Consider the following 15,970-nt stretch of genomic DNA (forward strand, 5'->3'; position numbering starts at 1 on the left):
TTTGTATTAATTGTAGTATTAGTTGTAATGTAATATATAGTTATATATTACAGTATTACATATTATATCATAATATATATTATAACATCATATTACATTATAATTAATAATATTTGTATTTAATAATATATTTGTGTTATAATATAATATTGTAATAATTATGTAACATGATATAATAATATCAGTGAACGTAAACTTAGCGAGTCAATAAGAAGATGATCATACCCTCTCCATATCAGACGACTAAGCAACGGAATTGTAGTTACAACTTTCCAATGCAAGGCAAGCTGACTCTTGCATAAACAAATATGGTATTTGTGGTTGCATTTGCATTGGAAATATGGGCATCCACAAATGCAGGCAACCGAATAGCGCTGATGTAAAAATGCAAGAATGAACTATTTGTGGCATTAGAATCATATTCAACCAGGTGATATAAAAATAAATACTTCTCTTTAAATATATGATTCGATAAACATCATATTTTCCTTTAAGGAAGATACAATTTTACAAGAATCAAAAGCTAAAATCTCAGTTGGTAGTTTCCCATTGAACATTGCAAGTGTCTACAAAAAACATTGGATAAGCCAACACCACCAGCTGATGAATACAGTAAATTCAAACAGATAAAACTTTTATGATCGGACTGATCACGAAAATAATTATAATCGGACTATCATCACCAGTCATGTTTTTTAAGCACGCTATGTGCTTACACATATATTAAAATATTAAGAAAATAAAAATGGATAAATTCTAAAAGATTATTTGATGTTTATCAAAACTGTTTAAATATTTTTAAGATTTATCCATTCCTATTTTCTTAGTATTTTAACATGCATAAGCGCACACGGCGTGCTTCAGAGTCCGACCATAATTTTTTGATCTGATCATAAAAGTTTTATCCAATCCAAATCAGTGCTGCAATCAAACTATCTCAAGGAAGCTCTCTTGCATTTGTATCTCCTGGCACAGTAAACAAAAACCAATAGATTTAAGAAGCTGAGTCCGGCTATTAACGAGAAGAAATAATCAAGATGGCCTTCATTTAAGTTATCAGGAATCCATCCAGATCTTCCTCCTTGAGTTGTAATTGAGGTAACGATGGTCAGAATGAGCGAGCTTAGGTAGCTCCCAGCTGAAACTGTAAGAAGGGCAAAAGCACTACAAAGACTCCGCATCGCATCTGGAGACTGGTCATAGAAAAACTCAAGTTGCCCGATAGCAGTAAATACTTCACCAGCACCTACAAGGAAATACTGAGGTATTTGCCAAAGAATACTCATTGGCACTGCAACCTTCTGATGTATTAAATCTTCAGATTTTGCAATCTCTAAACGCTTGGTCTCTACCAATGCTGCTGCAGTCATTGCAAGGGTGGACAAGAATAGACCAATTCCAATTCGTTGCAGCTCTGAAAAGCCTCTTTCCTTGCCAGTGAACCTCCTTGCTAGTGGTACAAGTACTCGGTCATAGACTGGAACCCAAATGATAACGCTGATAACATCAAATGTTGATAGGGAGGCAGGAGGAATATTAAAAGAACCAATGTGTTTGTCTAGAACCATCCCTTGCTCCAAAAACATGGAGGAGTTTTGTGCATAGACGGCAGAGAACACTATGCTAGTGGCCCAAATAGGGAACATTCTGACCAGTATCTTAAGTTCCTCTACCTGAGTGACAGTGCAAAGCCTCCATGGATCGGAGAAATTTTCATGCTTCACCTCAAGATTTGACACAACGGCAGCCTTGTCAAGGAATCTGTACAGATTTAAAGGGAAATCATAAGGATTTGGAAATGAAAAAATCAAATCACTTGAAGTATGGAAAAAAATTCCTCATACAAGGTGACATAAGTCAAATCATGAACACGGTTAATCGATTTGCTGCCTGTTACTTGGGAACATAGCAAGATTTCTCACCTTTTTTGAATATAATACGATTTGCAACTAAATTTCGTGAATTATTTAAATATTTAAATATTTCATGTTTACCATGATATTGTTCCAATCTCAGCTTTAAAAGTGTCTATATCATGATATTATTGAGCTAAATGGTTGAAAAACAAGTTATACAGCTTGATAGTTAATACTTAGTAACATATTCCACCTTAGGGTCATTATATAATATATAAACTATGAAAGGCTTTATAAATACCAAATATTAAGAAATAATTGGCATACCTTTATCAATAAATCACCATACCATCTTCATTTTTACTTTTTTTTTTCCTACAGATATTTGTGATAACAATTGATTTCTTTTAATGAAATCTTCTGAGAATTTTTGTTGTTATAAACTGGAAATAGGCATGGGCATTGTTGCTATGCATGTAAACAATGATTGGTATGATACTTGGTGTAGTATCGATCGTACAAATTCATACCATGCCCGCAAAATATTGGAATGGTACAAGGATATATAGTTCGGACCCATGGCTCAATTATTCCAAACAGACTCATCTCTTTCCAAGAGTTCAGAGCCCTTCTCCATTTTTTTTCGAATTATTTTCTAAGATTAAATGGTCAAATCCACAAATTGGCAATGTTAATGATGCAACATCATTGTTGTGCACCGAATCAAAGACCTATTATGTGGAAATGCCAAATGATGAGTTTTCCCATATTACCAGCAATATATGTGTTACACTTATAGTTTACTGTTGTTGTGTTAAAAATTGTTGCCACCCCCTATACATCTGTTGCAAATTTTGAGCTTGTGCTGTTGATATACAAGCATAATTGTGTCATGCTAAATTCAATGAGAATTATATGCAACCAACTATAATTGTGTAATAGAATAACCCATGGCAAAAGACTTATGTAAATTAATCCATGCATTTATTTGTTCAAAACATGCCCCTACACCAGTGTAGAGTAATTGGTTCAAATTTCTCAACAAAAGAGAAGGCAAATTATGACATCCTTTATGGACTCCTGTCTCTTTCCATGCTGGTGCGTGCCAAATGCTAGCATGGTACAGCTTGACTGAAATGAATGCATGGATGATACCATAGTCCTTCATTTTAAATGGAACTAGAGATGCCAACCTAAAAGAAGCTATATGACATCCCACTCTGTCATTGATATTTTAAGGATATCATCAACCAGTTCTAGCAATGGAAATATCATGGTAACATGAAAATTTCACACAAAGATTAGGCAGCTGACACTCAGATTCTTATTGCTTCTGTTAGTGGAAGCCTTCTAGTGGCAATCCAAAAAAGAGCAACAGGAAAGGTCCACACAGTGTGACCTTTTTATTCTTTTTTTCGTGTTAGTTTCTCATGTTATGGTCACAGAAAATCTAGCATTGCAAGCTCTACATGCACATATTGCGTAAAATCTAAGTTTATCATAACTGAAAAGTATAGCACGAAGAGGAACTGAGAGAGGTACATGAGTTCAGCGGTGTGCTCCAGTTTCCGGCTTCCTTCTATTGCCGAGGCTTTCCCAGATAGCTCATAGAGAAGAGAACTATCATGTGGCAACTGTATGTTCCACTTACGAACAAATGCGACAACCACCTGGCACACTCTTACGATAGGGCTACCTCCAGGTTTCTGAAATCTATAAATTTTCGAGCCTATGAAGAAACTTCCAATAGCTAATCCCATGAAAGAAGTAGGAATGGCAAAACCCAAGCCCCAACTGCAGTTGTCTTGTACCCACACAATAAAAGTGCCTGATACAAAAGCACCAGTGTTGATACAGAAATAAAACCAATTGAAGAAAGAGCCCTTTTTTGTTCTCTCCACTGGATCAGTATCATCAAACTGGTCAGCTCCAAAAGATGAAACACAGGGTTTGATGCCACCAGCCCCTAATGCGATCATATAGAGACCAAAAAAGAACATGACATACTGAGCTGAGCTGGCTTCTGGGCAAACAAACCCTACACATGCAGGAGGCTTAAAAGCAGGAACTGATGCTGAAAGAGTCAGTGTGACCATTCCCTTTGGTACAAAACAGATAATTTGTCAATTAGGAAAATGTGGTGGAGAAAAGCAAAGCAAAGAGAACAGTGGAAATATAAAGAACAACTAGGAATCTTGAAATACAAGACAGAGGTCAAGAAAGTTTAAAAACAGAAACATATGCATCTACAACCATTAACAATAACCAAAGAAAATGCCATCAATTTCATGAAGTGATGATTATGAATCTGATAAGCCTCCAATACGTTTAGCATAAAAATCAATAAGAGAATCAAATAGTTCATGTACTTACGATGAGGTATAGAGTTGAGAAAGTTGCAATTGTCCAGTATTTTCCCCAGTATGAATCTGCTAAAACAGCTCCAATTAGGGGTGTAAGATAACAAGTGCCTTGCCAAGTTGTAACATTTCTCGCTGCAGTGACATTTCCTTCATGTAGCCTTGTGGTAAGATAAGTGACAAGATTTTTTGATATTCCATAGTAGGCTAATCTTTCACAGCATTCAGTACCTACATTGTGAAATGTAGTAATCTTTTACAAGATTCTATAAATAATAAGAAGGGACAAAGATCGATAAATATGTACATGGCATATAGACTTGTTTACTTAGAATTTTACATAATTAATAAAGATGGCATAAAGAACACTAGACATGTTATTACCTAGAATAAAAGCGCATGCTTTCCAATTGCCTGTCCTGTGCTTCAAGATAGGATTTCCATTGATGTCAACTGATCCATCCCCTGTGTATGGTCCATTACTTCCATTCTACGACTCCAAAAAACAAAAAAAAATAAATTTCCTAGAAACAGTACACTGTTTGATTCTTCCATAGAGTGTTAAAGGGACTTGTGCTCAAGTCTATATCCTATATTATAAATTGTTAACCTTCGTAAGGGTCGATAAAAACTCTGTAACTTTGTCTCTTGGATTTGTTGTTTAATAAAGTAGAGGGAAGCTCTTTGCTTCCTCCTTTTCCACTCAAAAAAAGAAAGGGTCGATATAAAAAGGGATGTTGAAACTTCTGTTGAAATATCTGGGAGGGAGCTGTGAGAATGTCCTCAATGAAATTTGGTTAGGCTCTCTAAGCTTAAGTTTTCCTTTAAAAAAAAAAAAAGAATAGAAAAAAAACAGAAACTTCTGTTACAATATCCGATCTCTCATCTATGAGTCATGCCCATTGTTACTATTACTAAATTTCCTTAACAACCACTAAGGAACAAGTTCCTTGGCCCTCTAATAAGCAAATAAAAAAGAGCACACAGTCATCCACTTAAGTAACACCATTCAATTCAATAACAAATAAGATCTTGCATCAAACTCTGTAACAAGGATCAACTTCCCTAATTGCAGTAACAATTATAAAAAATTTCAACTTGAGAAATCCCAAGATAAAAAGCTGGACACTTCCCAACAAAAATTAGGCAAGTTCTTCTACAAACCGAATTCTCGTCCAGTTATGATTTCAAGGCTCCAATCAAAACCAATCTCCGGTGCCTCACCTCCATTTCGACATGATTCCGCCTCAAATCACATCCCAAATAGGAAAACCTCATGGTCTTGAATCCAGTGAGATCGAGATTGAAACCATTTCAAATGCTTTTAACGTTAAAAACAATAATAAGAAAAGAATAAAAAATATTGATTCATAGTAATTACGGAACAACATCATATAAAGCTACTCGAGAAGTTATTCCTCAAAAACGAAAGTAATTATAAGTAACGAGAGACCTCCGAGAGGAGCCCTTCCAACAGGGATCGCTCCTCGTCATCCATGGATCGAAACCAAAAGCACTAATGGCGACACAGACAGGAAGGATCTCTGCGAGGCGATGGGAACGAGCAGTTGAGTCGTTGACTCCCAGTACGTGCGGAACGTGCCAAAAGGAATCCGCCCTCAACTAAGAGGAAAGTTGTTTGATGGACGGTTGCGATCCTATCAATTAGTGAAATATATAAATTTAAGATGACATTACAAAGATAGTCCTACAAATTTAGATCATTCACATTTAAATCCTAAAAATTCGAAAAATACCAATTAGCCACTAAAATTTCAAATTTTTATCCCTGCAAATTCTGCCATGCTCTTTAATTAAATTGGTGAAAACGCCTATTCCTCAGAAAGAATCGCAACATGCTTGGTCTCTGAAAATTCAATTCAATGGACATCATTAACTGAAAAGCAGTACTAACTAATTTACTTTTAAAGATTGCAAGTTTCTATTGCTCAAACTCAGTAAAAGACTAAAATGCCAAACCATCATTAGGTTCAAGAATTTTAATCCAGATATAAGCCATAAAAAGTTCATTTAAATTATCAGAAATCCTTCCAGTTTCCTCTATGGAGGTCAAAATGATAAAAATGGTCCAAGTAAAATAGCATTTTAGAGACTTCTCACAGAGAGTTAGAGATCTATGAGTATATAAATCAATTAAAGTCCTTAACCCATATAGAACAATTGTCTGTTGGCATTCTCCAAGAGGAAAACTTGAATTCAAGTAGAGCTCATGCTCCTATGCCCCGTGGCACAGCAAATATAAGCCAGTGGTATTAAAATGCTATTCTCCCCTTTTTTGGCAAAAGAATGCTCTTTTCTTAGAAAAAAGTACCGTTACATCACTACCCAACATATTCACACCTCTTTTAACATCAAAGGACAAGAAAGAATTTAACGTATTCAACCAAGGACAAGAAAGAATTTAACGTATTCAACCAATGTGAAGACTAGTGCTTTCCTGTAACAAGAGAAAATTAATTGATTATAGCATCATCAGCCACTTATGCATACTAACTGGACTTGTTGGTAGGAGACCAAGAGCTTTTGAAATTAGAGCTTAACAAATGATTTCACATATTGAAACATTGCGAATACTAATGCTGGATGACAATTAAGAAAGACTTTTCCTTTTCTTTTTTTTTTTTTTATTTTTCACTGTGGCTTATAATAATTAATTGTATCAGAGATGACCCGAATCACAATAATGCATGAATAGAATTAACTAATGGTATTGGAATGCATGTGACTTGAATCACCGGTGAGAAATGTGGATAGTAGAAGAAAACAAACGATTTTTCAGAAGAGTCAAGATTCCAAAAGTTCACACCATGAAACAATTCTAGAAGATAAAAGATGTCGAAGAGATGGGAAACATGGAGCGAGCCGCTGACAATCGGATGCGCCTCCGGTAATTGACTTCTGTAGTCCAGATAAAAGAGAGAGCGAAGGATCAGAAGTAATGCTACTGCAGAAGCCAATTATCAGCATCTCTATGCAATATTAGAAACTAGAGGATTACACCAAACTGGCAAGGCTTTTGACATGATTCACAGCTAAAGGTTTAAATATTCACACACAAAAATAATGGCAGTAGTCAGATTTCTATGCTCACATCCAGAAGATTGTATTGCCGTAATGCTGAGTGCACATTTCCGAATACTCATTCATCCAAGCCTCCCTGTATGCAGTTTTGTTGCCTCACCTTGAATCTTGGTGCTAGATGGCTTTTTGTGTCTCCAAACTAAGATTTGAAGCCTCACAAGCATGACCATTAACAATTTACAGGGAGTCCCACAGCCTTCTTCAGACTTATTGACCATTAACAATTTACAGGGAGTCGCACAGCCTTCTTCTGATTTATTGACAAGACTAAACCTCAGTCACCACAACCATGAATTCCACATCACTAGAAAAAAAGTTTCAACAAGCCTTTCCAGGTCTTTACCAAAAAAAAAAAAAAAATTCTAGGTATACAGTGAAGAGGCATCATGCAAGAAAAAATACGTCAACTTATCAGCCAACACAATTATTAGCTCAAATGGAGAGCACCTCTTCCCAAGGCTTGCCAATGGAGGAGGTCCAGTATTCAAATATGGGGTATTTGTTAAAACAAAACACACACACCTACAAAAAGAAAAATAAAAATAAATTTTATATAATGATATAATTGTCCCAATCTAAAACATCATATAGAAGGAATACTTGTACATGGTTAAAAATGAAGCTGCATAAATTGTAGATGACACAACATCTGTGCACATTAGAGCATGTTCTGAAATTTCTTAAAGTCAACAAAACAAAGTTGGAATTCAAGAAGCCCTCTTGCTTTTGTACCTCATAGCACAATAAACATAAACCAGAAGGTTTAAAAAACTGAGCCCAGCTAGCAGCCAGAAGAAGTAATCGAGATGTCCTTCATTTAAGTTATCAGGAATCCATCCAGCCTTTCCTCCTCGAGTCATTATAGATGTTACAACAGTCAGAATAAAAGAACTTAGGTAGTTACCCAGTGCGGTTGTGAGAAGCGATAGTGCACTGCAGAGACTTCTCATGGCATCTGGAGACTGATCATAGAAAAACTCAAGCTGCCCAATGAATGTGAATACTTCTGCCAGTCCAACCAAGGAATATTGAGGTATCTGCCAGAAAATGCTCAATGGAACTGCCACCTTTTGGTGCTCCAAGTGCTCAGCCTTTGCAATGCTCAAACGCTTTATCTCCAGCAGTGCTGCTGCTGCCATTGCTAGAATAGATATGAGCAGGCCAATACCCATCCTCTGTAGTTCTGAAAAGCCTTTATCCTTGCCCGTGAATCTCCTTGCTATTGGCACAAAAATCCTGTCATAGACTGGAACCCATACGATAACACTGATCACGTCAAATGTAGATAAGATGCAGGAGGAATGGTGAATGAACCAATTGTAGTGTCAAGAACCATCCCTTGTTCGACAAACATGGTAGAGATCTGTGCATAAACAGCAGAGAACACAATGGTGGTGGCCCAGATGGGGAACATGCGCACCAATATCTTCAGTTCTTCCACCTGAGTGACTGTGCAGAGCCTCCACGGATTAGAGACGCTTTCGGTCTTCTCATCAAGCTCTGAGACAGTAGCAGCCTTGTCGAGAAATCTGCAGTAGATGTTCATCAATATTGCTCAGTTCAACATGCAGTATCATGAAGAAAAGTGAAAATATTGTAACATTTGAAAAAAAAAAAAAAAAACTTTAGCCATTATCTGCATGATCTGCAAAGAAAAATTTACAAGATTCACCTTATCAAAGATTTAATATAATCATTAAATTTTTATTGTAAATAATGATCTGTGATTCAAAGCTCATTCTGATTCAAAGAAACATAGAAGGATCTAGGTTTTGTATTAAATCTTAGTTGACATATATGACATAATAACAAATGGATGTTCAGTCCATGTCATTGAAGTGAATCAAGTTATAAACCTATTCAGGACCAGGTTATATGTTATCTTAGAATATTAGTTGTATACGAAGTGAAAATATAGCTACCAAAGATTGGCTTCTTTCAGCTGACAACTTATCTATCTATTTTATAATCTCCTGAACAGAGAAATAGAAACTTGTGATACAAAATCCTTAAGAAATTAGCAAGACCGGGATATTTAACAATTTTGTAAATCCTATTACCAATATAATTGGGAAAATTTACATATTTTCTTAGTCTTTTGAAGTGTTTTCAACAACTCCTACAGTTCACAATCTAATTTTACAATTTGCTTCCTCCTAAGATTTAGGAATCAACTGATTCTCTTGAACACTGACCGTTATTGATAGCTTATAAATTTCTAAAAAGGATTGGATACTGTTGCATCAGGCAGGAAGGATAATGAAAAAGAAGGGAAAAAAGAGAAAAAACAAGAACACAAAATATTTATATGGTTCGGTCTGTTAACCTATGTCTATGAGCAAAAACTATGCAAAAGTTCCACTATAGAAAACTAGAGATTACAGAGTCCAAGGATCTCTCTAATCCTAGCCCCCAATACAACCAATCTCTAGAACACTAAATTGTTCTCTTCTCTTAGGGTTACAAGAGGTATATATAACAAAGTTGATTTGGACTCGCTTCACTCGTTGCACTCTGCTCCATTCGCTTCACTCGCTCTGCTCTAAGGAAAAGGTCCCTTTTTACTTCCTCCTATGATTTGGGAATCAACTGATTCTCTAGAACACTGACTGTTATTGATAGTTTATAAATTCCACAAAGCATTCTATATGAAATGCAAGAGCATCCAAGTGCATGATTCCAAACCAAATTTTCATATGCAATGATTTCTAGACAAGGTTTTAATAGCCCTTTATAAATCTAGGGATGTATATCCTGCCTGATTCATGGAATACCTTATGGAGCTGACGTAAGATGTATAAAATAACATGTCCAGCGAACTCTTATAATAAATTTTAAGCACAGAATGTGCAGCTTAAACCTTAAATCATTTAAAAATCAATTACTGTAAAAAAAACTTTTGAGAAGTTGAGAAATGTACATAAGCTCATCACTATGCTCCAGTTTCCGACTCCCTTCGATTGCTGAGGTCTTATCAGTTAGTTCATATAGGAGAGAACTGTCATGAGGAACCTCTACCTTCCACTTGCGAAGAGAAGCAACGACCACCTGGCACACTCTTGTAATAGGGCTTCCTCCTGGTCTCTGAAATCTATAAAGTGAGGTGCCTAAGAAAAAACTTATAATGGCTAGGCCCATAAACAAAGTAGGAATACCAAAGCCCAAGCCCCAGCCACAATTGTCTTGCACCCAGACAAGAAAACTGCTGGATATAAGAGCACCAATGTTGATCGAGAAATAAAACCAATTAAAGAATGATGCCTTCTTCACTTTCTCTTTTGGATCAGTATCATCAAATTGGTCAGCTCCAAAGGAGGAAACACAAGGTTTAATTCCACCTGTTCCTAATGCAATCAGATAGAGACCAAGGAAGAAAACAGCATATTGAGCTGCACTTGCTTCTGGGCAAACAGGTCCTACACAGGATGGAGGCTTAAAAGCCGGAACTGAAGCTGAAAGGGTCAGTGTACCCATCCCCTACATTCAAAAAAATAGAATCATTTATCTGCCAATTGAAGGATCTTGGTGGAAAGCATGTAAAGCAGATAATGTGCACCCAACAATAATCCAGAGTTAAAAACAATGGATCACAAATCAAGTTATAGAACATATAGCCAATCACTATTTTGCACTTGCTAACTCAAACTGAGGAGAGAGAGAGAGGAGAATAAGTTATACTTACAAGAAAATATATTGTAGAGAATACTGCAATCGTCCAGTACCTTCCCCAATATGCATCAGCCAATATAGCTCCGACCAGGGGGGTCAGGTAGCAGGTTCCTTGCCAAGTCGTAACATTTCTTGCAGCAGAAGCATTTCCCTCATGTAGCTTTTTTGTGAGGTAAGAGACAAGATTAGTTGATATTCCGTAGTAGGCTAAACGCTCACAACATTCATTCCCTGTAATTGGGTACTCAATCATAAGCAATGACAACATTTATAGCTGATACATGATAAGATGAACAGTTTCAGATAGTGTTACAACCTAGAATGAAAGGGCATGCCCTCCAGTTGCCAGTGCAATCTTTTAAGACCGGATTTCCATGAATATCGATTGATCCATCTCCAGTATATGGTTCCTTTTCATTCTACAAATCAAACGTCAGACATCAACCATGCGGATATTATAGTAGTCGAAAATAATCAGATACAAGAATCATTATGAATTTTAAAAGCATAATGAAGAGCTTAAAATTAGACTTCTCACAATTTTGACTTTATGAGTAGTCGTGAACCTCATATTCAGAAAGTAACATCAACACTGCACCTCATGCTCAGATTTTGCAGTTTGCAAGACAAATGTTTATATCCACAAGAGTCTATCAACAACGATCTTTTCCAAGGAATAATGTTGGTAGAAAGCATCAATAAAGTTCATTGAAAAGCAGCTAATGTGAGTACTGTTAGGCAACTGATTGCCTAACTAATATACCTTTCTACCCAAGAGATATACGTCTGGTGTTATTTGAGTTGAATCATATCAATCTACCATTCAAATTTAAGTTGCATGTGAATGCTTTCAATATTCAACCTGCAAGATGATCATTCGGTCCATTAAAAGGTTCCTTACACTTACTCTGCCCTGTCGTTCTCTTACAAAGTAGTACTCAATCTTCAGAAGTACCCAGAACCATTCTGATCATTGGTTTTGCAGATATGATACTATAAGTAATTATAATTGAAACCAACAAGGATGTTTCCATCTATACGGGTTCAGATTTGTCAATCCTCTTGGTTATATATTCATACCAAAGGTTGAATCTTTGATCAATGGAAACCTTTTCAAATTATTTCTTGCAACTGCTGTTTAGGTTTATTTAGGTATCTTCCTCCTATTTTAAGACCTTCTACACATATTTGAATTCTAGTTCTCATAAGAGACTCCTCTGATCTTTGTTGCACATGACCATACCACCTGAATATGTCTTCCATCACTACATCTAACACCACTTCAACTCTCAAGCTTCCATTAATTTACCCACTTTCAATACATTTATTTCTGTGTGCTTCCACCTTTTTTAACTCAAAAATCAACCTCGCTTGTTTTTACTACCATAAATCATGTGACATTTGCTTACATTATGCCTCTTCATATGCAGATAATTAAGTATACTCAAAAGTTGCAGGGGAAAAAACCTAGAAAACTGGTATGAAATATTACAGTTAATGCGGGTCATGATCTAAATCCTGATTGCAACACCTTGGCAATGAATCATGAAGAAACAGGCTTACATCCTACACAAACCAATGCGAACAAACAAATCACATCAATTTTGCAAGCTAGGTTGCACGTTAATTAGTATTCTGCTACCAATGGCACCTAATTTCCAAAATGTTTAAAAGATCAGGACTTTAACGTTATTCTATCTTAACTTAAATTTTGTGATATCTCAGTAAGATCTTGCGTTGCATCTGCAAATTATAACAGATTGGTTCCAAATCCATTCATCTAATTTGGGAAGTTATAGGAGTTGCCTCACAACTGTCCATTCTGTACTGATACACTGATGTCTAGTCTCTAAAACATTGTCAGCTTCTCAGTGCTTCTTCCTCTTTCTTTTCTATTTTGGAAAAGAATAGCCTCTCCTACACACACACACACACACACACATAAATACAGATAGATAGATATAATAGATAGATGGATCGATAGATGGGAGCTGCCTTTATATATTTAAAGTGTATGTATCTTCACTTTAATAACACTGTAATAAAATAAGTACCAAAACAACAGCTACAGATCAAACAAATCAACAAACCGAAACATTACAACCCAGAACCCGATCAATCAAACAATTAGCCAAGCAAATACATATAAAAAGTAAAAAGAACCAATCAGGATAATCAAGCACGCATAAAGTTCCAAACTTTTCAGTCGTTGACCGCAGACTACAGGCAAACAAATCATGCCATACCGAAGACGGAGATGTCAATGTAACAAAGTCCATCATGATTCACCCTAATCCAAACCAATTAATAGCTAGAAATATGGACTTCGTCCAATATTCATCTTAAAAAATTAACAGCTCAAAATCACGACTCATCAAATAAGGTTTAGGTTGTTCCCAAATCTACATCGGAAGGATCATAACACAATGAAAACAGGCATACATATAAAAATCCGCCAAAGAACTTCCTATATTTATGACCCTGAATCCAGGAGACATAGAAATACCTCTGACAAGAACCCGTCTTCCAACAGGGATCTCTGTTCCTCCTCCTGAGAGCCCATGGATCGAAACCAGATAGAGAAGGAGAGAAAGGTTAAAGAGGATGGGGGAGGGCGAGGGCGAGGGCGAGGGCAGGGAAGGAATCCCGATTCCAAGGCTATATTCGTTATCCTGGGGAGGAATCTACTTCAACGATGATGTTCTAATTATACATGGGTCAGGGATGGGAATCTTGCGAGGCCACGCCAGCGTTCTCCAACTTGGCTTCCTACCGGTACAAGATATCCCTTAAAAATTTACCTTATCAAAACTACGGGCGCTCGATGGTCCTTATCCAAACGTAAACCTTCTTTCATCCGGGAGCACACGTGTTGTGAGACCTGGGGCCTAGTTTTAGCGCGTGTGTTTGGGGTCTGATATCAAGTTATTTGCTATTATTCCATGAGGCTTATTCAAGTGCCAAGACGATAAAAGAATGACGTATGAATCATGGCGGAAGATTCCATAGGGATGTGCAAGATATTTATCATTCTAGTGAAAAAAATAGTTATAAAAATATTTATGTAAAGATGCAAATTAATTTAACTGGTAAATTTATATCAAGGATCTGGACTTGAATCGTGGTTCTCACGTGTTTCGAGTCGAGCTTTATCTCATCCTGGTTCTTAGGAAAAAACAAAAATAAAAGAAGAAAATATTCACTGGTCAGAAAGCAAAAAAGAATGGAGATTTAGCCCGTATTAAGTGTCCAAGTTGATGCAGTTAGAAATACGTCATACGAACCTTGAACCCATGACTTTCTCTTCTACGAATTCGAAAAGAATAGTTTGTTTCCTTCATAGTAATAGACTGGCAGATAGACTTGACTTCCATCCTCCGGCTAATGGTCAAAAAATAAAAAAAAAATTAAGCAAACAAAAGAAACCAAAACTGCCGATCGTTTTCTGGGTTCCTTCCTTGCTCTGCACGATGCCAACTTATGGCATTCCTAAGCATCAGTTTGGCAATAGTGAAGACTAGAAGAATTCACCATAGTCTCAGTACTTTTCAAAGTAATTTGCATCCTAAAGTTTGACATTTAACCATCAAAACCAGCAGCAGTTGAGATTTCTATGCTTTTCAGATGATGGCATTGCCTTGCTGTTGAGTGCACCTAGCTGAATAATTATTCAACATTATCTGTGTTAGAATTTGACGTCTCAAAATTCGATCTACATTGAGCCTATAGCGAGATCCGCGGTGAAAAATGAAGTCCAACGAGACTAAGAACACCCCAAACGAAGCTCGGATGGAGGAGATACGAGCTTTTGAAGTTGATACAAGATTCGAAGTGGTGGAAGACCGCCGACGGCCGGCGTAGGGCCGGTGGAGCGGCGGCGGCGGCGTGGCGCGGCGCACGGCCCACGCACGGGCCCGTAGGGCGCGGCCCGAGCCCAAGCGCCCGGCGCAGGCGTGGCCCAAGCCTGCGCGCACAGGCTAACTCAGGCCCAAGCACCGTTGGGGCCTGGTTTTCCCGATCCACCATAGAACAGGCAGTCCACGGCTGGGTCTGTGGACCGTCTGAATATTTTTCAGACATTTTTCACGGTCCACGGTACTATTCTGTGGATCGGAGTGTGATCGGATGATGTGGATGGCTCCCGATCTTGATCCGACGATCCAGAAAGTTATTTGGCTTTGTTTAAGACTCCTAATCCTAATTTAATACGAGATTAAGGCTTACAAAAGGCCTGTGCCTGAACAGTGAATTAAGGTGTGGCTTGATTTTACCTCACGAAAATCCGTGAGGTCTGTGGTCGCACGGAAACCAACACGAGAGAAGAGAGAGAGAGCGTGATGCTGTAGAGGGAAAGAACAGGAGGCTCCTAGACAGCGAACGCCGGTCGCTTCAGGGGTTCAGGGGGGTCTTTCAAGAGAGAGAGCTTTTGTGAGGAAAACTTTCTGTGAGAGAAAAATTGGATGTACGAGGGTTGAGGGTGAGATCTCCTCTTGTAAAATTTTTTTTTCATAGTAAAGTTTGCATGACCCGTGGAGGCGAGCCCTTTTGTGGCTGATCCATGTATTTTTGATTGTTTTTATTTTATTTTTTCTTTCTTCCTGCTGCATCGCACAGTACCGAAAAGATCTTGGAAGGTGGTGTCTTGGCCAAACATCCACCCAACAAGTGGTATCAGAGTGAGGTGGTACAAAGACGTAGATTGCAGCGGTGGTGAGCAAGACTGAAGATGGAGAAGACTGGAACAATCAAGATGGAGATCAACAAATTTGATGTCAAGAGCAATTTCTCCTTGTGGCAGGCAAAGGTGAAGGACGTGCTCATCCAACAGGGATTGATCGATGCTCTCTTGTGCGATGAAAAGCCAACCATCATGGAGGTGCAGGATTGAAAACGGTTACAGATGCAAGCGGTGAGTACCATCTGCATGTACCTAGCGGATGAGATGGTGATCCATGTGTTGAGTGAGACTTCTCCGATGGTGCT

At 37.6% G+C, this 15,970-nt stretch overlaps 2 protein-coding genes across 2 annotated transcripts; both read right to left on the reverse strand.

Annotated features, from left to right (window-relative positions):
- Positions 1-789: 789 nt before the first annotated feature.
- On the reverse strand, positions 790-5,827 carry LOC105058661 (protein NRT1/ PTR FAMILY 8.3). Its single transcript, XM_010941657.4, has 5 exons — positions 5,670-5,827; positions 4,601-4,706; positions 4,230-4,447; positions 3,399-3,955; positions 790-1,761 (listed from the first exon to the last, which is right to left on the reverse strand). Exons 1-5 carry the CDS (start codon positions 5,712-5,714, stop codon positions 933-935), a joined length of 1,755 nt encoding a protein of 584 aa, XP_010939959.2. The 5' UTR covers positions 5,715-5,827; the 3' UTR covers positions 790-932.
- Positions 5,828-7,845: 2,018 nt separating this feature from the next.
- Positions 7,846-13,739, reverse strand: LOC105058662 (protein NRT1/ PTR FAMILY 8.3). The gene is given in 6 exon segments (XM_010941658.4): positions 7,846-8,603; positions 8,606-8,847; positions 10,239-10,795; positions 11,001-11,218; positions 11,304-11,406; positions 13,494-13,739. Coding segments are annotated over 6 exon segments (1,755 nt in total). The 5' UTR covers positions 13,551-13,739; the 3' UTR covers positions 7,846-8,025.
- Between the last annotated feature and the right edge of the window lie 2,231 nt (positions 13,740-15,970).

Source organism: Elaeis guineensis, chromosome 15, assembly GCF_000442705.2.
Source record: "Elaeis guineensis isolate ETL-2024a chromosome 15, EG11, whole genome shotgun sequence".
Classification (NCBI taxonomy): Eukaryota; Viridiplantae; Streptophyta; class Magnoliopsida; order Arecales; family Arecaceae; genus Elaeis; species Elaeis guineensis.